Genomic DNA, 22,349 nt, shown 5'->3' with positions numbered 1-22,349 from the left:
CTTGGGCTTCTGCATCTCTTTGCTTGCAGCTGGGAATGTGTCTCTCTTAAAGGGGCAGGCCTGAGAAGGTGACTCAAGGCACATGTCCATGTCCCTTGCCAAAGCTCCACTGAGATGGGGATGGCAGAGGGGAAATGACATTTCTTCTATATTAAGAGTGGAAGTGGTCTTGCTTTCAGTTCTTTCCCTTGAACAGATAAAAATTAAGATTAGCTGGGTTAAATAAAAGGGGGGCACTTCTAGACCCTAGATGCAGTGGTTATCAACCTGTGGGTCCCCAGATGTTGGACTACAACTCCCATCATCCCTGAGCTCTGGCCTTGCTAGCTGGGGGTGATGGGAGTTGTAGTTCAACAACATCTGGGGACCCACAGGTTGAGAAAGGCTGCCCTAGAGTGTAATGTCACTGCCTACTGCAGGTAGCTCAGGATCTTACGGAGAGGAGTCACTCATATGCTAAGGTCCAGCAAAATTCATTCCTGCTCTCATCATTGTCCCAATTTAGGGTGTGGAGTTCCACCAAAACACGCCCCAGAGTATTGTTCCTTTCCAAACTATTCCCACTCTGGCTGGAACTGAGGCTGCTAAGGTACAGAGCTGGAAGGCATAAGAGAAATCTCCCCCTTCAGCTGCATAGGTCTATCCCTGGAGTCTTCTCATTCGCAAGCCCAGCTTTAATGATGGATTGGAGGGCGAGGCACTGCCAAGGATCTCTGGCTCCGAAGGCTGCACTGCAGAGCCTGCAACAAGTGAGAGATTTGGCTTAAAGTGCCCTTCTGAGCACCTTTGGTTTTGTGGTCCTGCTTTTTGAACCATTATAACACAAAAAACAGGATTTTCGAAGCTAGAAAACTACATTACTTCCAGTGCATTGTGAGCAGCATCCGAAAGTCAAATTACACATAGCAGAGATATGTTAAAAAAGTACTGAAAACATGCCTGATATTCCAGGATTGCTTCCTCTGCTGTTTAATTACCACAGCTACACACTAGATTGAAGCCTGGTCATAGAGTAGTCTCTGCCCCAAATGTTTAAGGGTCTCTGAACTGATGCTGCAAGAACCTTGTTTCTCAGAATCTGCACTGGACTCCCAAGTTAGAAGCTGTACCACCGTCTGCAGTAGGACTGCAGCAATGCAGTACTGTGTCAACATTTTCTAAAAGTCATCTTCTCTCAAGAACTTTAAACTGTTATATGAATCAATTAAGTTTACAAGAAGGTGATTTTGTTTTGTTTTTGCATTGGCTATCAATGCAAAATTATTGCATTGGCATGCATAATTCTAAACCCTAAAACTTAACATTTTAGCCATGAGAGGTCTGTTTGCAACAAAACACTGCATTCCGCAATGTGATGACAGACAGCATGCAGCTGGCCCTGGTCTCATGCCACCATTCCACAAAAATACACAAAAAGTACTTTTCACCCTATGGTTCCTAAGTCCCTGTGGCTTGAAATATACACACACTGGGTGTGTGTGTGTGTTGAGTTAAGGTTTCCATGGAGGGAGGGAGATTTCAACCTTGTACATCTCCTTCCCCTCACCCTTCCTAGAAAATCTAAATTATGCAAAGCACTGCACCATTATACTAAGTGAGAGAGAGAAGCTATGCAAGCTAACGGAAGATGAGTCCTGCTGGACTGAAGAGCTCACCTATTCCCATGCTATAACTGGGACAGGAGCTTTGAACTGTCAGCTCAGATTTGCAAAAGAGCACACAAGATTCAGTCTTGTTCCTGTTTTCCTTAATTGAATAAATTGACACATCAAAAAAATTATAGATGAAAGGAGGAATTGGGGTTGGGGGAAGTTTGTCCTCACAAACTAATCTCCCTGATAGAATTCTGCATGTTCTCCTTGTGTCTTGGGGGCCCAATTCTTTGCCGCTTCAGCTGAACACAGGCATTCCCAAACTCGGCCCTTCAGATGCTTTGGGACTACAATTCCCATCATCCCTGACCACTGGTCCTGTTAACTAGGGATGATGGGAGTTGTAGTCCCAAAACATCTGGAGGGCTGAGTTTGGGGATGCCAGACTTAACACCCATTCTGCTGTCAGGGCTCCCTGACAGCAGGCATGTGCACCCCTGCTGCTTTGGGAAGTTTATAAAGGACAAAGAGCCCTGGACAGTTAAGTCCTGCCAAAGGTGAGCAAAAGCTCACCTCGCTTTTCAGGAAGAGGGTATTCTACTGGACTCCTACCCACTATTACTTTTACCCCCCTTTTTGGGGGTTCAGGTCCCCTCGCACATAATACCCCCACTCATGTTAGTAATAATTGATAGAATCAAAAAGGGGTTCCGAGTTCTGATGCTACCGCTTTGATTAATTAGAGCCAAAGTAAAAGGGGTTAGGGGCAAATCCTTTGAAAACCAGTTCCTAGTGCTGTGCTTGGAAACAGGAGGCTAATCCTTTCTTGTTCTCTCCCTGCCCGCCTTTGCTTGAGTCTAATCCATAGGGCAGACTTCCTCCAAGTGACCCAAAGTGGAACTTTGGTTCCCAGCTGTTGGGTTTCTATGTATATCCATAGAATATGCAGTGAACTCACCTGCTCCAGAGGTACAGGGATTGCCAGCGGCTGGGCAGCGACATTCCTAGTCCGACCGCGCTGGCGGGACCGGGAGCGTCGACTGCGGGACGGAGAACGTCGCGTGCGGGACGGAGAACGTCTCGTGCGGGATGGAGAACGCCCCCTCCGCTTGGGGCAGCTAGTCCACATTTCTTCCACTGAAAGGGAAAAAATGGCAGACTGTTGGTTGCTCCAGAAGTGATATTTAGGCAAGAGAAGCAACTTCACCCCAAAGACAGTTTCAGGGTATCCTCACAGGTGGCTTATGGTTACTATCCCTTTTGAATTGCCAAGTCACTACTTTTTCTAGTATCAGCTAGAAGTGGGATTAAAGCAGAAGATCCACAGATCACTTGTTGACAGATCTATATTACCCAGCAATATCCTTCCTTATGGCCAAGAACCTGTTATGGTGCTTACTAAAAAGCTAGTCCCATTCAGCAAAGGTCCTTGGCAACATTCATTAAAAGTTTCCTGCTTGCTGGGATACTAGTCAACTGGATTAAAGGAAACGGGCAGACCCAGCAAGCAGGAAATTATTTAATGGCACAGGAGCCCTGAAAACCCTCAACCACATTTTTGCTGTTGACGTTGGGGGTGGCCGTCATGATGCTGCTCAGATGTTATTGAACTCCCAACTTCCATCAGTCCAAGCCAGCATGGTCAAGGGTCAAGGATGATGGGAACTTCACTGGCATCCCTGTTCTATACCGCACAGCAGTGGTAGGGAGCCTGGTCCCCTCCCCAATTACTGTTGGACCACAACTCCCATCATCCCTGATCACTGGGAATGTTGTCTTGTGCTGCTCGAGTTGGAGTCCCAACATCAGGAGGGCCACAGGTTCCCTAGCCCTACTGCAACTGATCTTTTTGAACATGCCACGAGCCAGGTGGGTCCAGGACAAGGATACAGGAAACACAAGAGGGAAAGCAGGGATAATGCTGGAATGCAATGTTTTGGAACGGACAGTTTGATGCTCCACAAGAGCGAACAAACAAACGTACAGCAATTCCATAGAAAGGGGCAAGTGTGGATGCAAGCTGTGTCAAAGCCAACTTGTTTTAGCTGGCAGGGTGGGAAAAACAAAAGCCTGCCACAAACCAAAAGTTAAAGCACAACATTTTAGAAATTGATAGGACATGAGTTACTGGAACAGTCTGGCTGAACAGATAGGTCTTTGCCTGGTACTGAAAAGACCACGGGAATGGTATTAGGTGAATTCTCTCTGGAAAAGCTGTTCCATAACGGGGGGCCACTATTGGAAAGGCCCTTTTCCTGGTGGTTTCATTCGTCAGGGGCAGGATTACATTAACCTGTGGGCCTCCGGATGTTACTAGACTCCAATTTCCAGTAGCCCCAGGCAGCATGGCCAATGGGAGCTGGAGTACCACACCACCTGGAAACCCCTAGGTTCCCCACCTCAGAAGCACAGCAGCAGGAAGAGACAGCTTTCAACACAATTGTGTTTGTGGTCTGTTCTGCCTCCTAAATGCTGCTTCAACCTCCTACAAGGTAGGTTAGGCTGAGAGAGAAAAAGAGAGAATTTGGCTCAAGACCACCCAGTGAACCTCACTGGGATGTTGGAATTTTAAAGAAAGTTTTTTTCTGCTTCGAGACCAGTGTTTCAGCCTCCCCCTTGCCCCAGCACACCAGCTCTCCACCTGCCACCTTCCAGTTCCTTCCTAATACAGTGGACGCTCGGGTTGCGAACATAATCCGTGCAGGAGGTACATTTGCAACTCGCAGTGTTTGCAACCCGCAGTGCTGCGTCTGTGCACACGCAGGTTGCAAATTGACGCTTTTGCGCATGTGCAAAGCATGACTTAGCGCTTCTGTGCATGTGCGACCGCCGAAACCCGGAAGTAACCTGTACTTCTGGTTTTGGCGCGTCTGTAACCCGAAAAACGCAACCTGAAGCATCTGTAACCCAAGGTATGACTGTAAGTCACTCACTTTTCTTCTGGTCAGCCCTGCGTTCCTTTACTTCCGTTGCAGTTCTGTGCTGTGAGCAGGGCAGCAGCTTTGGGAATCCTGAGTCCGTGAATTCCTTGTTCTCTGCATTGACCTCGGAGTCCAGAAGCAGGAGCTCTGGTTTCGGCAGTAGCCTCTCTGCAAGCAGAGATCACACACAAGCTGAGCAGAAAACCTCCAAGAGTTTGGAAGAGTTTGGATTTGATATCGCGCTTTATCACTACCTGAAGGAGTCTCAAAGCGGCTCACATTCTCCTTTCCCTTCCTCCCCCACAACAAACACTCTGTGAGGTGAGTGTGGCTGAGAGACTTCAGAGAAGTGTGACTGGCCCAAGGTCACCCAGCAGCTGCATGTGGAGGAGCGGAGACACGAACCCGGTTCCCCAGATTACGAGTCTACTGCTCTTAACCACTATACCACACAAGGTCTGTGGAAGGAAGCTGCAAGCCAAGAGGCTCCTGGGTCAAATATGCCAAATCACTAAGGGGAGAATGAGGCTCAACAGTGTGGTGTAGTGGTTAAGAGCAGTGGACTCGTAATCTGGTGAACCCGGTTCGCTTCCCCGCTCCTCCACCTGCAGCTGCTGGGTGACCTTGGGCCAGTCACACTTCTCTGAAGTCTCTCAGCCTCACTCACCTCACAGAGTGTTTGTTGTGGGGGAGGAAGGGAAAGGAGATTGTTAGCCGCTTTGAGACTCCTTCGGGTAGTGATAAAGCGGGATATCAAATCCAAACTCTTCTTCTATAACTGATCCGAAGGCAATGTGGAGTTTAGGAAAGGCTACTAGAGGGTAACCCATACATAATCCACCCAGACTTGCTCTACTTTCTTCACAGCCCATTTCCTGCTCACTTCTAGAGAGGCAACCTTGCTGTTGCTGGACCTTGAGACCCTGACTCAGCACTTTTGCGAGGCAAGGGGGAAGAGGACATGGGGGGATTGCTCTGTGATGGTTGCTAGGCAACTGCAGCACTCTGTTCTCCAGCCACCCCCACACCTGCTATTTGCAATGAGTTGTGTACATGCATAGGTTCCCTTTCAAAATGGAAAAATGTTCATCGCGTGAGCACCCAGACTCTTTGAGATGGGGAGGAATCAGTCACTGGGAACGTCAATGCGCACACAGGAGGAACAGAGTCAGGCCAGGTTGGCCTCGGGTCCCAGTAACAGCTTCTGCCCTTTTCTTAGCTCCCATCTGCTAAGGCACTGCTGTCCAAACTTTTTTCAAAGAGGGCCAGATTTGATGAAGTGAAGCGCTGTGAGGGCCGACCAAAGTCGTTGAGCTTTTTGGGGGTTGAAATTGTTCAGCTTTTTTAGGGTTGAAGTTGTTGGAGATTTTACTCCAGAAAATAAACTGCCACAGGGGCTGGATTGAACTGACTGGCAGGCCGGATTAGGCCCCCGAAACTGACTTTGGACATGCCTGTGGTAAGGAAAGCCTCACATGCCCTCTCCAGGTCTTATGCGAGGGAATTCAGTGCTGACAGGAGGGCCTACGGGATGGATTTTAATGACTAGGAGAGGATATATTCATTGCCATTTATCCCTCCAGGCGGCCACGTGTGGGTTGAACAGAGTTTCAAAATCCCACTCTTGGCAGCAAAATTGAAAGCATAGGAATTAGGCTGTAATGCCTTGTTTTGAGCAACTCCAGGTATGAGGGAAGCTGGCACCCCCCTTCTTAAACCACTTAGCAAAGAATCAGGTAAGAACTTGTAAAGCAAGTTTTAAAATAAGATGTACTTACTTTATGATCATGCATTGGTTCACAGCAAAGGCAGCAATAAAAACTATGCAGGCAAAATTCTTATATTTACTGTATACCCACTTTAGGAATACACCTTATGCTGGAGCCACATCCAGTGTTGATCAAAATAAGAGAGAGAGGAACAGGAAGTACTATATGCTTCTTCCTTTCCAGGAGAGGAGGGGAAATGACATCACACAGAGCCCTCTCTACCAATTGTATTTCTCTGGTCTGAGTGTTTGCCTATCAGCAATACAGCTCTGTGGACTTAGCCCCCTTTCATGCTGACTTGCAAGAATATGCATTTGTTTGGCTTGGTTGCTAATTTCCCTGAGAGCCCTCTCATAAAACCACCCTACCTGTTTCTTGCACAAGCCTCTGGATCTCTGTCCGGGTCTGCTGTAGACTTTGCAGTACCTCCTGGTTCTGTTTGGCTGGGTCTTTGTAGATCCAGATAAAATAAGTCACCACAGCGAAGCCCAGACCAGCAAAACCTCGACGGGATAGGCCCACCCAGAAGGAGATTCTCTCCTAAAGTGAAAAGAGACAAGTCAATGCAACCAGAGACACACAGATCATCATATAGTATAAGAAGGAACACAGTCCTTGAGTTCTGCCTAGAACACCAGCCTTCCCAAAGTACCTTTCCAGATCTGGGGCATTCTCATCAGCCAACCGGCCCTAACCTTAGGGGGAGTGAGGCAGCTGCCTCCCTCGCCTCAAGCAACAGGTGTTGGGGGCAGGCAGGAGGGTATTGTGGAGCAATGCTGTGACAGCCACATGGCCTGTTCTGCACGTGGCCTGATGCCCTCAGGTACGGTGTTTGGTAGACACGGTCCTGCAGTGTTGCAGTAAGAGTCTACGGCCAGCCCAGTCAACTCTGGTAAAATGGAGGGCGGTGGAAATGCCAGCTTGTTCTTTGCCCCAAGAAGCAAAATGTCATGGGTCAGGCCTGGTCCTCATCCTGGTGAGTCAATGTAAAAGAGGACAGGGTTGCTGTGCGTTTTAGTAGTTATGAGGGGTAGAAACCTGACCTACATTATTTCAAGTATCAGCTGGAAAATTAAAATTTTAAAGTAAATAATAATAAACTTGTAAAATTCACTGGTTGCTAATAGCATGAGTTACTTTTAACAATAATTAGGCACATTAGCTAGATTCAGGGGTGGCTAACTTGTGGCCCTCAGATGATGTTGGGACCCCAACTCCCATCAGCCCCAGCTGCCACAGGCAATAGTGATGAATTATGAGTGTTTTAGTTCAAGAGCATCTGGAGTTTCCCCAGCCCCAAGCAAAATGGAACCTACATTTGTGAGTTCCCAAAAGCATATTGCCTGCCAATCTAGCCTTGATCCTACTTAGCAAGGTAGTACTTAACAAAAAATATGGCTATTTAAAGGTTGCTTAATCTGCATAATTTACACAGGTTGCAAAATCCAGTTTTTCTTGGTGGAAAATGTGGGTCACCTTGGTGCTGAATTTAGATTTTGTTTTTTTTAAAAAAGAATAACAAGAAGCAGCACACACCCAGAACATCCGCAGCCCTTGGCCCTGTCCTCTGTTGCACTTGCTCATCTCACCATCGTCACTGGCTGCCTTCCACCGATCCAGCCAGATATACAGCTTCAATAATTCCCTCTCCTTATTTAAACTGCAACATGCAGCCACACCTCGTTGTTGTTGTTGTTGTTGTTGTTGTTTGGTCGTTTAGTCGTGTCCGACTCTTTGTGACCCCCTGGACCAGAGCATGCCAGGCACTCCTGTCTTCTACTGCCTCCCGCAGTTTGGTCAAACTCATGCTGGTAGCTTCAAGAACACTGTCCAACCATCTCGTCCTCTCTCGTCCCCTTCTCCTTTCCCAACATCAGGGTCTTTTCCAGGGAGTCTTCTCTTCTCATGAGGTGGCCAAAGTCTTGGAGCCTCAGCTTCAGGATCTGTCCTTCCAGTGAGCACTCAGGGCTGATTTCCTTCAGAATGGAGAGGTTTGATCTTCTTGCAGTCCATGGGACTCTCAAGAGTCTCCTCCAGCACCAGAATTCAAAAGCATCAATTCTTCGGCGATCAGCCTTCTTTATGGTCCAGCTTTCACTTCTATAGTCCCATTTAATGCCAAGTTGGTTGGCAGTGGCAGCAAACCGACTGCAAGGGCCTAGGAATCTACAGCAGCCCAGCCCTTGGAATGCAAGCACAGGCAGGGCAGGGGTAGGGATCATGGCCAACTGTGGTCACATCTAGCTTCCACCTTCAGGAAAACCGGATAAGGTGGGATGGAGAATGGATTTAAGGATATGCTAAACAAAACACTTATCATCACCAGAGAAGTTCTTAAAAAAACCCAACCCAAAACTTTTAAGAGGTTTCTTAAAAGACAGGCCGGATTGTTGAGAAAAAGAAAGATATGAACTGGGTTGGAGTTAATTGAACGGCAGCTTTATTATACAGGTTTTACCACAGAGTTGGTGATTCATGTATCTTGGGCATCTTTCAGGAATGTAAACAACAATTGGTGTGTGGGGAACCTCAGGCCCTTCCTCCTCACCTCGCTTCCTCCTCACATGATGAGTGAGCATATTAATCTCAGGACTATTATTACTCATAGAGATAACAGCACAGTTTTCAGCCTGCAAGTAGATTTGGCTGGGGGCAAAGTCTTGTTGTTGGACTGTAGTCTTGCAGCAGAGGGACCAACAGAGTTGCGATCTGTCCTCCCAACTCCCTCTTCCTCCTCCTCCTCCATCCCTCTTGCTTATTTTTGTTGTGTTCTAACTATAATGGTTTAAAATCCATTAGCAGCAACCTGAAAGAACAGGGTGAGAGGCAGGAGGGGTGCAATTCAGTGGGACTGCCAGCATTTGGTAGATAATATATTAGCACCTGGACCGGGTCAAGGGGACACAGCCAGGCCAGATTCGGAGGTGGGGCTAACAACAAACATGCCTTTGTCCACCCACCCTACATAAGAACCCAGAAGTAACGGAGCGCAGAAGCGGCAAAACGTGACATGCGCAGACGTGCCGTCACGTCTTACGTTCTATTCAGGATGCGAACGGGGCTCCGGAATGGATCCCGTTCGCATCCCGAGGTACCACTGTATATTGTTTTAATTCTAGCTCTTATGGTTACAGAAATATAACTTGAGAAACAGACTTGGGGAAATAGGATCCAGTCCAAGGGCCAAATCCTTATCTCCCCCATGGGCCAAGTGTCCAAAATGTAACTTGTCATCAGTGTGCAATCAATATTTGTATCCTTGTTTTTCAGAAGAGCTCAGAAGGGGTGTTTTAACCTCTCAACAGCCGTGTGACATAGATTAGCCAAGAGAGTGTCACCTGCCCAGGACCAAAAATAAAATAAAATAAAATAAAAATATAAAAATAAAAAAGTAAAAAAGTAAAAAAGTAAAATTAAAGTAAAGTAAAGTAAAGTAAAGTAAAGTAAAATATAAAATAAAATAAAAGTATGGTGTGCCTGGGGCCTGGCTTTTCAGTCCCCATAAGACAAGAATGGACAAACGTCAGTTGTCCCAGATATTGCTGGATTAGAACTCCCATCGCTCCTGGCCATTGGGGCCCCACTGGCTGGGGATGAGGGAGGCTGGGCATCTAAAAGCATCTAGGTAGCACCATGTTTCCCATTCCTTTTGTAACCATTGTGGATGGATAGTACTATCCAGATGCCCTGGAAAAAGTTTCTGCTCAGCACCTGGTGTTCACAAACCTGCCAGTTTTCAGGAACATTGGTAGTACCAGTGTAATAATGGTTGGCCTGAAACGCTGCATGCACTAAAGCTCTAGAGCCAGTGTGGTGTGATGGTTAAAAGCGGTAGACTCGTAATCTGGGGAACCGGGTTCGCTTCCCTGCTCCTCCACCTGCAGCTGCTGGGTGACCTTGGGCCATTCACACTTCTCTGAAGTCTCTCAGCCCCACTCACCTCACAGAGTGTTTGTTGTGGGGGAGGAAGGGAAAGGAGATTGTTAGCCGCTTTGAGACTCCTTCGGGTAGTGATAAAGCGGGATATCAAATCCAAACTCTTCTTCTTCTTCTCTGTTGGGTCAGTACTCCAGTCTTTAAGGTCATCGGTGCAGTGGGGAGCGCGATGGGAGATCAGGGTTCAAATCCTCACTCAGCCAAGCAGCTTGCTTGGTGACTTTGGGGGCTATTCACTGCCTCTTTGCCTAGCCTACCTCACAGGGAATGAACGAGGAGTGGGGAGAACCATGTACACCACCTTGAGATCCTTGGAGGAAGAAGGTGGGACATAAATGCAATAAACAAATATAAAATAAATACCATGGTTGTTTATCTCCCGCTCCGTTTGGCAAATGTGTCACGTGCAGCAGGGGTCAGGGAGGGAGGGATGTTTTTATTTAAAAATAAAAATGAAATGAAAAGCCAGTTTTTAGATCTTACGGCATTGAAATAGATGCTTGAAAATGCCTGTGAAGCTCTACCAAAGTTTGACAAGCCAGGAAGGTGGCAGTGAGAGATTTCCCCTCCCCGTCCACCTCCAGTGCGGACGCCTTCCCGAGACAAGTGTGAGGGTGACACCACAGTGCCGTGGGGAAAGGGGGGGGCGAGGCTCCCATCAAGCCACCTACGCTTGAAGGGCGAGACGGGGCCTCAGAAGAAATCAGCATCAAATCGTCACTCCAGGGGCAGCTTGTTTGGGGAGATGCACCTTGCCCTGCCCCCTCCCCTGCCCCACACTCCAACTCGGATTCCATTAGTGCAGGAAGAGGCCGTACCGTCAAGTCCTGGCCCCCGTCCCCTTCATCCATCAGAAGGCTGCAGATGACACGCTCTAGGTAAATGTTTGCTCCCACCAATGTCAGCAGAGGAAACCTGGAGACAGAAAGGGGGGCATTAAGAGAAGGAAGTGCTTTAGGACAGCAGCGAGAATAATGATAGCCAGCTACTGGAAAGGAAATAATGTACCAACAAAAAGAGAATGGCTAAGTAAACTATGTGAGTACCTGGAGTTAGCTAAACTGACGGACTTAATAAGGTGAAAACCGAAAAACATGGTACAGAAACAGTGGGATTGTTTAAATGAATACTTACATAAACAGGGCTCAACTACGAAAATTTGGTTGTGTTTAGACTAACCTTGTGCGGATCATAAAGAATGTAAAGAGTTTAATGGATTATGGAAGATCTTAAGGGATCTTAAAGGATGGAAGTGAAGAACAGAGGTAAAGGTGAACTAAATAACAAAAGACGTGCGGTTTAGGCGGTGGAAGTCTTTTTAAAATATTTTAATTAAGATTTGCATTTTACAATGTGTGTAAGTATAAATTTGGTATTGTTGTTTATGGAAAGTAGCTTTATTTTTTCTTTTCTTTTTTGTTTGTTTGTTTCTTCTTTCTTCTTATCTTTTTTGTGGTTTTCGTATGCTAAGTATGTAAATAATTGTGTTTCTGCAGATGTGTTTGGAAATTTGATTGTATTATTCAATAAAGTTATTTTTTTAAAAAAAGGTGGGCATTTTAAGGGCTTGCCCACGCTTCTGCTCATCTCATGCCTAACAAGCACAGGGCCAAGTGGGTTTTCTTTTCCAAGAAAACCCACTCTTTAGCTCTAAGTCAAATGGCAATCCCAAGAAAACGTGATTTGCCCTTTCCTCTAATTAAGCGGTTTCCCCCCAATGAAAGCCTAAGCTTCATCATGTCCCTGGCTTGTGCCCAAGCGGGGACTGCTATCTGGTACCCAGGGCCCAATCTTTGCCTTCTGAGAGCCTTAGCTTTCTTTTTAAAGACAGCTTGTTTCTAGTTTGGAAATCGGACACCAGGCTTATGGGACCAGGGGTGCCAACTTGAATAAACTATGGGGGGCTGGAGCAGGTAAGCCCCACCCCACATAACTGATCACAAGACATGGGACATGCACACCATTTGAATGGCAATGCCCATCAACTTGCGGGGGCAGCCCAATAAAATAATTTATTGGGGAGGACGAAGGGACCTCAGCCCCTAAGAGTTGGCTCCTATGCTAGGGACAATGGACAGTTTAGGTGTGCAAAGTACACTGGTACATGCTGTCTTTCCCCCTCACCCGCTGCCACCCACACAAAACTCTAAAAACCTAAATATTAGAAACAGAATCTTGCAGTGTTTATCTATGCATAATTTATTGGTCTTGCAAGAATGTATTTAGAATCATGGGCTTTTACTAAGAGCTAGAGCTACTTAACTGCTAAACCACTGTGGGCCAGGCAAGAAATTTCAGGAAAACAGAAATCTGCGTTCTGCACAGTCAGGCCAGCGTTCTTGAACCTGTGGCTCCCCAGATGATGCCAGACTCCAGCTTCCATCATCCATGACCACCACCCATGCAAGTTGGGGATGATGTGATCTAACAACATAATATGCAGGGCCACAGGCTCCACATCTCTCCTCGACTGGGTCTTGAATCTATGCTGGCGACCAAAAACGCATCACAAACCAAAGGAGGACATCTCACCATAGTGGGCAACACTGACCTGTGTGCCTTCTCAGCCTGCTACCCAATTGCTAACTGTTTATTGGCGACTAACTGCTCTCCATTCTTAAGGTTCTTGATCTTTAAAATAAAAAAATTCCTTCCAGTAGCACCTTAAAGACCAACTAAGTTAGTTCTTGTTATGAGCTTTCGTGTGCATGCACACTTCTTCCGATACACTGAAACAGAAGTTGCCAGATCCTTCTATATAGAGAGAACCTATTGCAGTCGTTAAGAGTCGTCAACAGGCTCATCTCAGCTATCTGCCAATCTCCCATTCCCACCACCCTTCTGAGTAATACCCCTTCCCACCTTCTCACTATATAGAAGGATCTGGCAACTTCTGTTTCAGTGTATCGGAAGAAGTGTGCATGCACACGAAAGCTCATACCAAGAACTAACTTAGTTGGTCTTTAAGGTGCTACTGGAAGGAATTTTTTTATTTTGACTATGGCAGACCAACACGGCTACCTACCTGTAACTTGATCTTTAAAGTGGACCTTCAAGTAGAATAAGGGATCGCCAGGGGTTCATCCTGCTCCTTCCTCTACTGCAATTAGGCTTGGAAAAAAGCCAACTCTTGTTGGTCACAGCTGAAAAGAGGTTCACCCTCCCCTCGTGGCTGTGGCTCCACCCACCAAACACACCCACCTGGCCTGCAGTAAGTAGGCATGCCAGAAGCCTTGCACTGGCAGCAATCAAAAGTTTTTTTCAAAGTTAATTGGGAGGGGCATTAGGGGAGAGGAGTGATATTCCTGGGGGAGGATCAACTCTCCTCCCCCTGCTAAAAATATTGGGCTTGAAAAAGTGAAAATACCTTTCTTACACCTAATTGCTGGGAGAACGGAAGAATCAATGCTTTTTTCCAGCCGGAAATCACCTGAACTCAGTTCCGGCACCTCTCAGGTGGGCACCATTTCCATTCTAAGAGAACGTGCTGAATTCTGGCACCTCTTTTTCTAGAAAAATAGCACTGAGAAGAATATGTGTGTTTTAGTGGGATATGTTGCCAATGGCAGCTTCTCGGATTTCCAGATGTACACATAGTCCTAATAAGGTGGCCAATGCTGGGAATAAGAGGACTGTTTAAAAATGAGGTATGCAGCAGCCCTGCCGGGAATCCTCCCATCCCATCTCTCAAGCCAGCCTCCGTGTTTTGATCAGGCTGGAGTGTCTGTCGGCCAGGGGGATCTTTTGCATCTTCCATCCACACCCATTTCCTTACCGTGCTCCTGCAGTCCGTTGGCTAGAGGTCAGCACCAGACTGGCAGCCCCACTTAGGAGATGGAAGAAGACCGAGTAGAGAGCGCTGGACTCCCCAACGACAAAGCGGTGCAGAAATGTAACCCGGTTGAAGATCTCAGCAAAGGCTACTCGCTGCTCAAAAGCCGAATCCTGCAGTTCTTGGAAGGCCTGGCGCACCCCTGCAGAGGAGAGAGGCAAGCCAGCAAGGTGCCGTCCACATTCCTCTCTCAGCTAAAACCAGAAACTAGGTGGAAACAGAACATAAGCATCCCATTTCCATTTGTTCCACTTATTATCTCCCCTCTGTAAGCCATATGTTTTGTCCCACACAGATGATACAGAGCATAGGGCATGCAAATATGTATTTATTTTAAAGTATCACTTCTTTCTCCTGCTTGCTGCAACTCTGAAAAGAAACTCTCTCACATTTTACAGTACTACCAGAGGCAGTGTGTTGTCAGGTGATCTTTGGTAATCTTTCGTAATACAGTGGTACCTTGGGTTACAGACGCTTCAGGTTACAGACTCTGCTAACCCAGAAATAGTACCTCGGGTTAAGAACTTTGTTCTTTTCCAAAAAAAAATTATGAATTTTCCAACAAAATTTAGACAAACAAACAAACATATATCTTAACTGTACTTAATCCAATCTTAATAACATTGCTGAGTGACTTCCTCGAATCCCCATGGCTGAGTTTCAGTGTATATCATTGTAACAATTTTCCAAAACAAATTTTCTCATAAAATTAATTTAATCACTTAACATCTTTCTTTCTTTCCATTTTATCTTTAAACATATTATTCTCTAACATTACATATTTAAATCCTAAGCCTATCTGGTATTTGCAAGTTTTTCCAATTAAGTTATCTTAACATATTTAGCTTCAGGATATTTGCTTCAGGGTGAGAACAGAAATCGTGCAGCAGTGGCATGGCGGCAGTGGGAGGCCCCAATAGCTAAAGTGGTGCTTCAGGTTAAGAACAGTTTCAGGTTAAGTATGGACCTCCAGAACAAATTAAGTACTTAACCCGAGGTACCACTGTATAATGCCCTGTGTGAGGCCAAAATTTGGCACCCTCCAAATTGATTTTCTCAGTTATGACTGCAGTACACATTACTGTACAAAGGTAAGACCCGCATCCTTTGCTTTGCCCACTTTTGATTCTGGCCTCATCCACCCCTGGTATGTGGCCCCACAAAGGTTAGCATGAGGGGAGAAAGGTTCCCAACCCCTGAGATAATTCCCCCAGTATCTGCATTTATGAAAGGAGGGTTTTGTTTTTAATACTAGTGCAGCACTGGGGAATGGGTTCTGTTTCAGGAAAAGGGGGTACTAGGGCAGGGATGTCTGTGTAATGCAATAATAATAATAATAATAATAATAATAATAATAATAATAATAATAATATATTTATACCCTGCCCATCTGGGGTATAACTCAGGGCGGCTCCCAACCGAATATTAAAAACACAATACAGCATTAAACATTAAAAACTTTCCTAAACAGGGCTGCCTTCAGATGTCTTTTAAAAGTTAAGATAGTTGCTTATTTCTTTGACATCTGATGGGAAGGCGTTCCACAGGGCGGGCGCCACCACCGAGAAGGCCCTCCGAATGGTTCCCTGTAACCTCACTTCTCGCAGTGAAGGAATCGCCAGAAGACCCTCTACGCTGGACCTCAGCTGGACGATGGGAGTGGAGATGCTTCTTCAGGTATACAGGACCGAGGCCATTTAAGGCTTTAAAGGTCAGCACCAACACTTTGAATTGTGCTCAAAACGTACTGGGAGCCGATGTAGGACTCTCAGGACCAGTGTTATATGGTCTCAGCGGCCACTCCCAGTCACAAGTCTAGCTGCCACATTCTGGATTAATTGCAGTTTCCGAGCACCTTCAAAGGTAGCCCCATGTAGAGCACGTTGCAGTAGTCCAAGCGAAAGATAACTAGAGCATGCACCACTCTGGCGAGACAGTCCATGGGCAGATAGGGTCACAGCCTGCGTACTAGATGAAGCTGGTAAACAGCTGCCCTGGACACAGAATTGACCTGCACCTCCATGGACAGCTGTGAGTCCAAAATGACTCCTGGTCCTTCAGGGGCACAGTTACCCCATTCAGGACCACACCTGCCCACCCCCTGTCCCCCAAGAACAGTACTTCTGTCTTGTCAGGATTCAACCTCAATCTGTTAGCCAACATCCATCCTCCAACTGCCTCCAGACACTCACACAGGACCTTCACTGCCCTCACTGGTTCTGATTTAAAGGAGAGGTAGAGCTGGGTGTCATCTGCATACTGATGAACACCCAGTCCAAACCCCCTGATGATCTCTCCCAGTGGCTTCATATAGATATTAAAAAGCATGGGGGAGAGGACAGAACCCTGAGGCACCCCACAAGTGAGAGCCCAGGGGCCTGAACACTCATCCCCCAACATCACTTTCTGGACATGGCCCAGGAGAAGGATGAGAACGCAAATAATCTAGCATAGGACTCTGGAAGCCCCTCCCCATGCTGCTGGACTCCAACTCCCATCACCAACAGTCAGGGATGATGTGAGCTGTAGTTCAGCAGTATCTTCAGGGCCATGGCACATTGTTGTACAACTTTTCATTTTATAATGCAGCTTTGTTTGTTTCTGAGACCATAATCCCTAGCCAACCACCCAACTCCCAGCCTACCTTGGGAAGAGTCCCGCAGCATCTGATGTAGCAGCTCCCCATCTTGCAGGATCTGCTCCTGAGAGCGCAAGGTGGCATCCTGTGCCTGGGCGATCTCTCCAGCAAGCTGATGGGTGGATTCCAGTTGGCGGGCCACAGTCTCTGAAGAGGATGTCAGCCTGGAACGGGCAGAAAAGGCAGGAACCAATTCATTATGACCAGGAACATCTTAACCACACAGCATATCCACTGTGCCAGGAAGGTGCTGAAGTCATTTCATCCCTTGAAGGAATCTGGCTGCAACTCTATGCGCTCTGACTTGGGAATAAGTCCCACTGAACTCAGTACGACTTAATGTCTAGTTAAGCATGCATAGGAACAGAGCATTAATTTCAGAAAGGAGATTAAAAGGGTTCAAGGCCACCTGGAAGTTACAACTTCTAACCTGCCAGCCCTTCTTGGTACCATCAAGGGCTAGATACTTTATTTTTAGATTACAATGGAGGGTTAGGCGCACAGACCCAAGTTTTCACTCCCAGATTCCACACAATAAGTTCCCTATTGTTCCTGCATCCTACTGTGTCGGCCAACCATCCTTCACTGACCATGGGTTCTGCTGGCTGGGGATGGTGGGAGTTGGCATCCAAGGGTGTATGGAGGGCCACAGGTTCCCCAGCCCTGCCTTGTGCTTCCTTATTTTGGTGAGCTGCCTAGGGGAAAAGTCAAAATACAGCACGCGGCTTTGCTCCTCCGCTCCCTGCTCCAAGTCGCTTGTTCTAGATTTCCACCAAGTGTCAACCAGACAAATGTTGATGTTAAGCGGATCTGATGGTCCACGCTTCCCAAATTAGACTATCCTGTCACACTGAAGCTAGTCTGCTCTGGGAAATGCTGGAATTAAGAGTGTCACTCTGGGGTAGCTCTCCCCATGTAGAACAAGTGCCCTACTTTTTGATGCTGCCGGTTCCAGTGGCTCAAATGGAAACCGAACGCTTAGCTTGCCTGCTGTCCAGCCCAGCTGCTGGTCAAGGAGCTGTCTTTGAGGAGGGAGCAGACAGGAAAGAGCACTTCATTCATACTGAGAATTGGCAACTTCTTTACCCTAACAAAGGGTTGGGAAGAGAACAAAATTAGACATACCAAAGACCTCCACCCAACCTCCTTCCCCTCCTATCCTGGTTGTCAGTCCAGGGATAGTGGTGGGGTCAGGCAGCTGCCAATGCTCCAGTTAGGGCCCCCAACCCTGAAGCTTCTCCTGGCTCTCCTCCTCTCTGCCGCTGAGCAATGAAAGAAGCAAGCAGAAAGCGCAGGAAACTCCCTACACATTGTCCTCTTGCATGAGTGCTGGTGCGGATTGGATGAATACAAATGGGCATATTTACCTGTTGAGACTGCAGAGTGGTTTTAAAAAGGAAGGGGGTAGGGTGAGATTTTTTTTTTTTTTTGCTATGGGCATCTGGAAAAGTTACTCCCCCCCCCCCAAAAAAATTGACCCACTCTCTTTTCACCAGTTTCCTCCCACTGTAACAACTCACTCTTCCTTTCTATCTTCTTGCTTGATATCTGGGGATTTCCTCCAAAGGAGCTGCTATTGAGCATTCATCCTGTTTTGCTTGCAGGGGGTTAAATGACAAGACATCAAAGCAAGTCTTATCCCATGCTTCGCTGTGCACTTTCCCACCCCTTTCTATCTCACCAAAAGCCCAATCTTTTGGGGATGTGAGTTTGCAGTGCAATACCTCCCAATCAACTACTGCATAGTTGTGCAATCTGAGTTTGCTGATATGTGATTGAATCCATCTTAAAGATAGTCACACTCAGGAAGTGCACTGCATCATTGTGAACGATATTGATTCAGAGAGAGAGAGAGAGAGAGAGAGAGAGAGAGAGAGAGAGAGAGAGAGAGAAATCCTGTGTAGGTCTGCTTAGCGCACTGAGATCAGAGTTATAAGAATGCATAGGATTAGCATCTTTCTAAGGGAAGAGGATAGTGAGAAAACCAGTTAGTTGGCTCTGCCAGCTGTGATCTCTGGTTCCACCTACTGAACTCAACCTATTATTAGTTGCTCTTCTCGTGCTTCACTAGGCTGAAAGGGCATCAACCACCACTGGAAGATCAAAGCAGCACCAGGAAACACAGGACTGCATGCAAATTATGCTATGTGGACCTCCCCATACAAGTGCCTAGATGCAGTCAAGGGAAACCCCACTAACATGCTTAGTGGTTCTGCCCTCCCATGCTGTTTCATAGGAACTTGCCTTATACAGTGGTACCTCGGGTTACAAAAACTTCAGGTTACAGACTCCGCTAACCCGGAAGTAGTACCTCAGGTTAAGAACTTTACCTCAGGATAAGAAAAGAAATCGCGTGGCGGTGGCACAGCAGCAGTGGGAGGCCCCATTAGCTAAAGTGGTACCTCAGGTTAAGAAGTTAAGAACGGTTTCAGGTTAAGAACGGACCTCCGGAACAAATTAAGTTCGTAACCAGAGGTACCACTGTACAGAGTTCTACCATTGGGCCATCTAACTTAGTATTGCCTACAGTGACTAGCAGTGCATCTTCAGAATTACAGGTACAGTCAAACCTCAGATTCCAAATGCCTCCATTTTAGAACGTTTCGACTCCCGAATGCCAAAAACCCAGAAATAAATGCTCCGGGTTTCAAACATTTTTCAGAAGCCGAACGTCCGATGTGGCTTCTGCTGGAGTGCAGGAAGCTCCTGCAACCAATCGGAAGCCGCGCCTTGGTTGTCAAACATTTCGGAAGCTGAATGGGCTTCCGGAATGGATTATGTTCAGCAACCAAGGTTTGACTGTACAGTGGTACCTCAGGTTACAAACACTTCAGGTTACAGATGCTTCAGGTTACAGACTTCGCTAACCCAGAAATAGTACCTTGGGTTAAGAACTTTGCTCCAGGATGAAAACAGAAATTGCGCGGTGGTGTCAGTGGGAGGCCCCATTAGCTAAAGTGGTATCTCAGGTTAAGAATAGTTTCAGGTTAAGAACGGACCTCCAGAACGAATTAAGTTCTTAACCCAAGGTACCACTGTATGGGATATTCCTAGCCTTCCCCGGAGATTGAAACTGGGAACTTCTGCATGCAAAGCATGAGCTAGAATTACCCTCCCAGGCTAGTTGCTCTCTAGAGGAAGAAAGAGTCCCATTTTCCTTACCTGTGCATGGTATCTTGGGCTCGTTGTTGCCAGGCCTCATTGTGCAGGAAATAACAGATGCTTTGAGCATGGGTGAAGAACTCTGTGTACACCCCAAAGGCCACTGGGTCCATGTCCTGGGTGCAACCACGGATGGAGCTGCTAGGCTCACAGGGGGGAAACTTCCTCCCAGACCTGCCCAGGAGAAGACACAGAATAAGCTGAAGCTACTGGTCAGATGAAACAATGAGAACCAGTACAGCCAGCCTTGAATTATGTTGACTTGAGATCACAGACAAAACAAAGGCAAGATCCACACCAGACATTGAAAGTACATGGCTTCTCACAAAGAATCCCACAAGGAACAGTAGTTTTGTAAGGGTGCTGGGAACTGTAGTTCGGGGGGGGGGGGAACTACACCTCTCCAGATTCTTTCAGGGTAGTATCACTTTAAATGTATATTGTGGGTGTGAGCAAAAGGAAAAGGAAAAGCTCCTCCTCCATGAAGCTTTAGGTCAGGGGTCAGGAACCTAAGGCCCTAGGGCTGGAGGTGGCCCCCGGAGGTTGTTTGACCAGCCCCCGAGCCGCCCCCAAACTGAACTGCCTGCTCACCAGCTGCACTAAATCAGCGCAGCGCGGCATGGGGACTCGCTTCCTCAGTGCTGTAAATCATGTCTGCGCACGTGCAGACACTGAAAATCACGGGTGCGGGCGCAATCCGGCCCACAGAGGGATCTCCGTAGGACTGATCCGGCCCAGGCAAGATAAACCTTGCCAACCCCTGCTTTAGGTTCAAGCAATGTCTCTCTTCCACTGTCACCTCTGATGAGCTACTGAAAATGATAAGAACTACAAATGTTACAGAAAACCTCTAATAAAAGCCATTAATACAAATTACTAAAAATAAAATACTGCTGTAAATGCTGAAACCCTTCCCCACCTCTTCCAATTCCGAGCTCCACCCTGCTCTCACTCAGGGCTCAAACAAACTCACAGATCACCCCTCAAATCCCACACCACAGAGGGTTTGTGGAGCCTGCAGACATCACCTTAGACTGTCCTACTAGGGTTGATGGACAGACACCAATGTCGATGAGGCTTCCTCAGGCTGCCCACAGCTGTGCCCCATTCAGTACACAAATCAGCTGCGCATTGTGCAGTTCCAGGCTACAACAGGTTGGGCTGGGTGAGTTTGTTGAAGTAGGTTAAGCTGAGAGACTTTGGTTAGCCAAATTTCACCTAGTGGCAGGGTAAGGATCTGCTTCCTGATACCTCAAGTTCTAGGACGGGGTTTCCAAAACTGGCATTTCCAGTTGTTTTCGGACAATTCCAGTCATCCCTGACCACTGGTCCTGCTAGCTAGGGATGAAGGGAGTTGTCCAAAAACAGCTGGGAACCCCTGTCCTAGGACAACACTCTAGTGATCACTCTGTTACACTGGCTGTCACCAGCCCATCCCCCAAGACCCAGGTATCTGGACTCACCGCTGGAGGTGGCAATGGGCAAATTTGATTGCAATGCGGCTTTGCTGCTCCTCATCCAGCTCCCTGCACCCGGCGTCTAGCTGCCCTAAGGCTCCCATCCAACAAGTGCCATAGCGGGGGTGTCGAGCCAGTTCACGGGCCTGTTGCAGGCGGGTCCTTCCTTGAGACAGAAGCTCAGGATCGGGAGACACCAGCGCCCCAAGACTGGGACAGAAATAAGCTAGACAAAGAACAACCGAAAAGCCCAGCATGACTATCCTTATGGAATGTAACTGGTGGGATGGGAGGAGATTGCCTGCTGTAAGCCCAGCGGATAAAAGTTCGGGTGATAGGTTAACTTCCCAGGGTGGAAGTATGGAAGCATTTAAATGTCCTGTAGATTTGTCCTTGTGGGGTGGAGGAAACAGTAAATCATGTGGTGTGGGATTGGCTGCGATACAGAGATGAAAGGGAACCTCTCCCTTGTAAACTTACATTTAAAGCAGTATCATACCACTTTAAACAGTCATGGCTTCCCCCAAGGAATCAGGGGTGCTGAGACGGGTTTGTTGTATAATATTTCATTGTTGTCAAGATCAAGTACAGCATTTATTTATTTTACAACAGCAAGAATACATTAAGTGATAACTTACTTTAAAACTGGTGAGAACAAAAACAAAAAACTGGTGAGAACAAACATAAAAAGGTAAAGGTAAAGGACCCCTGACAGTTAAGACCAGTTGTGAATGACTCTGGGGTTGCGGCGCTCATCTCGCTTTACTGGCCGAGGGAGCCAATGTTTGTCCACAGACAGTTTTTCCGGGTCATGTGGCCAGCATGACTAAGCCACTTCTGGCAAACCACAGCAGTGCACGGAAACACCATTTAGCTTCCTGCCGGAGCGATACCTATTTATCTACTTGCACTTTGGGGCATGCTTTTGAACTGCTAGGTTGGCAGGAGCAGGGACCGAGCAACGGGAGCTCACCCCGTCGCGGGGATTCAAACTGCGACCTTCCAATTGATCGGCAAGCCCAAGGCTCAGTGGTTTACACCA

The 22,349-nt window shown here is 47.1% G+C and overlaps 1 protein-coding gene across 2 annotated transcripts; it reads right to left on the bottom strand.

Moving 5' to 3' along the window:
- Positions 1–63: 63 nt before the first annotated feature.
- Positions 64–22,200, bottom strand: LOC310696796 (uncharacterized protein). 2 transcript variants are annotated; one of them, XM_083482816.1, is made up of 9 exons: positions 21,314–22,200; positions 19,851–20,024; positions 16,695–16,852; positions 13,994–14,192; positions 11,037–11,133; positions 6,651–6,822; positions 4,526–4,681; positions 2,551–2,729; positions 64–740 (listed from the first exon to the last, which is right to left on the bottom strand). In XM_083482816.1, exons 1-9 carry the CDS (start codon positions 21,562–21,564, stop codon positions 675–677), a joined length of 1,452 nt encoding a protein of 483 aa, XP_083338942.1. In that variant the 5' UTR covers positions 21,565–22,200; the 3' UTR covers positions 64–674. The 2 variants fall into 2 exon arrangements, with proteins under 2 accessions (XP_083338942.1, XP_083338943.1); XM_083482817.1 differs by lacking the exon at positions 21,314–22,200 and adding an exon at positions 20,824–20,983.
- Positions 22,201–22,349: the final 149 nt, after the last annotated feature.

This window comes from Podarcis liolepis (genome assembly GCF_965112155.1).
Source record: "Podarcis liolepis genome assembly, chromosome: 17".
Taxonomy (NCBI): domain Eukaryota; kingdom Metazoa; phylum Chordata; class Lepidosauria; order Squamata; family Lacertidae; genus Podarcis; species Podarcis liolepis.
This window is presented reverse-complemented; position numbering and strand designations above follow the sequence as displayed.

What these genes read in the sequence shown, in the direction of transcription:
- LOC310696796 (XM_083482816.1), bottom strand. Translation starts at nt 21,564, where the DNA reads ATGCTGGGCTTTTCGGTTGTTCTTTGTCTAGCTTATTTCTGTCCCAGT. An exon ending in GCCCATTGCCACCTCCAGCG is followed by an intron (nt 20,025 to 21,313) that starts GTGAGTCCAGAT and finishes TCTCCTGGGCAG; the next exon opens with GTCTGGGAGGAAGTTTCCCC. An exon ending in ACGGGGGCCAGGACTTGACG is followed by an intron (nt 6,823 to 11,036) that starts GTACGGCCTCTT and finishes TTTTCACTTTAG; the next exon opens with GAGAGAATCTCCTTCTGGGT.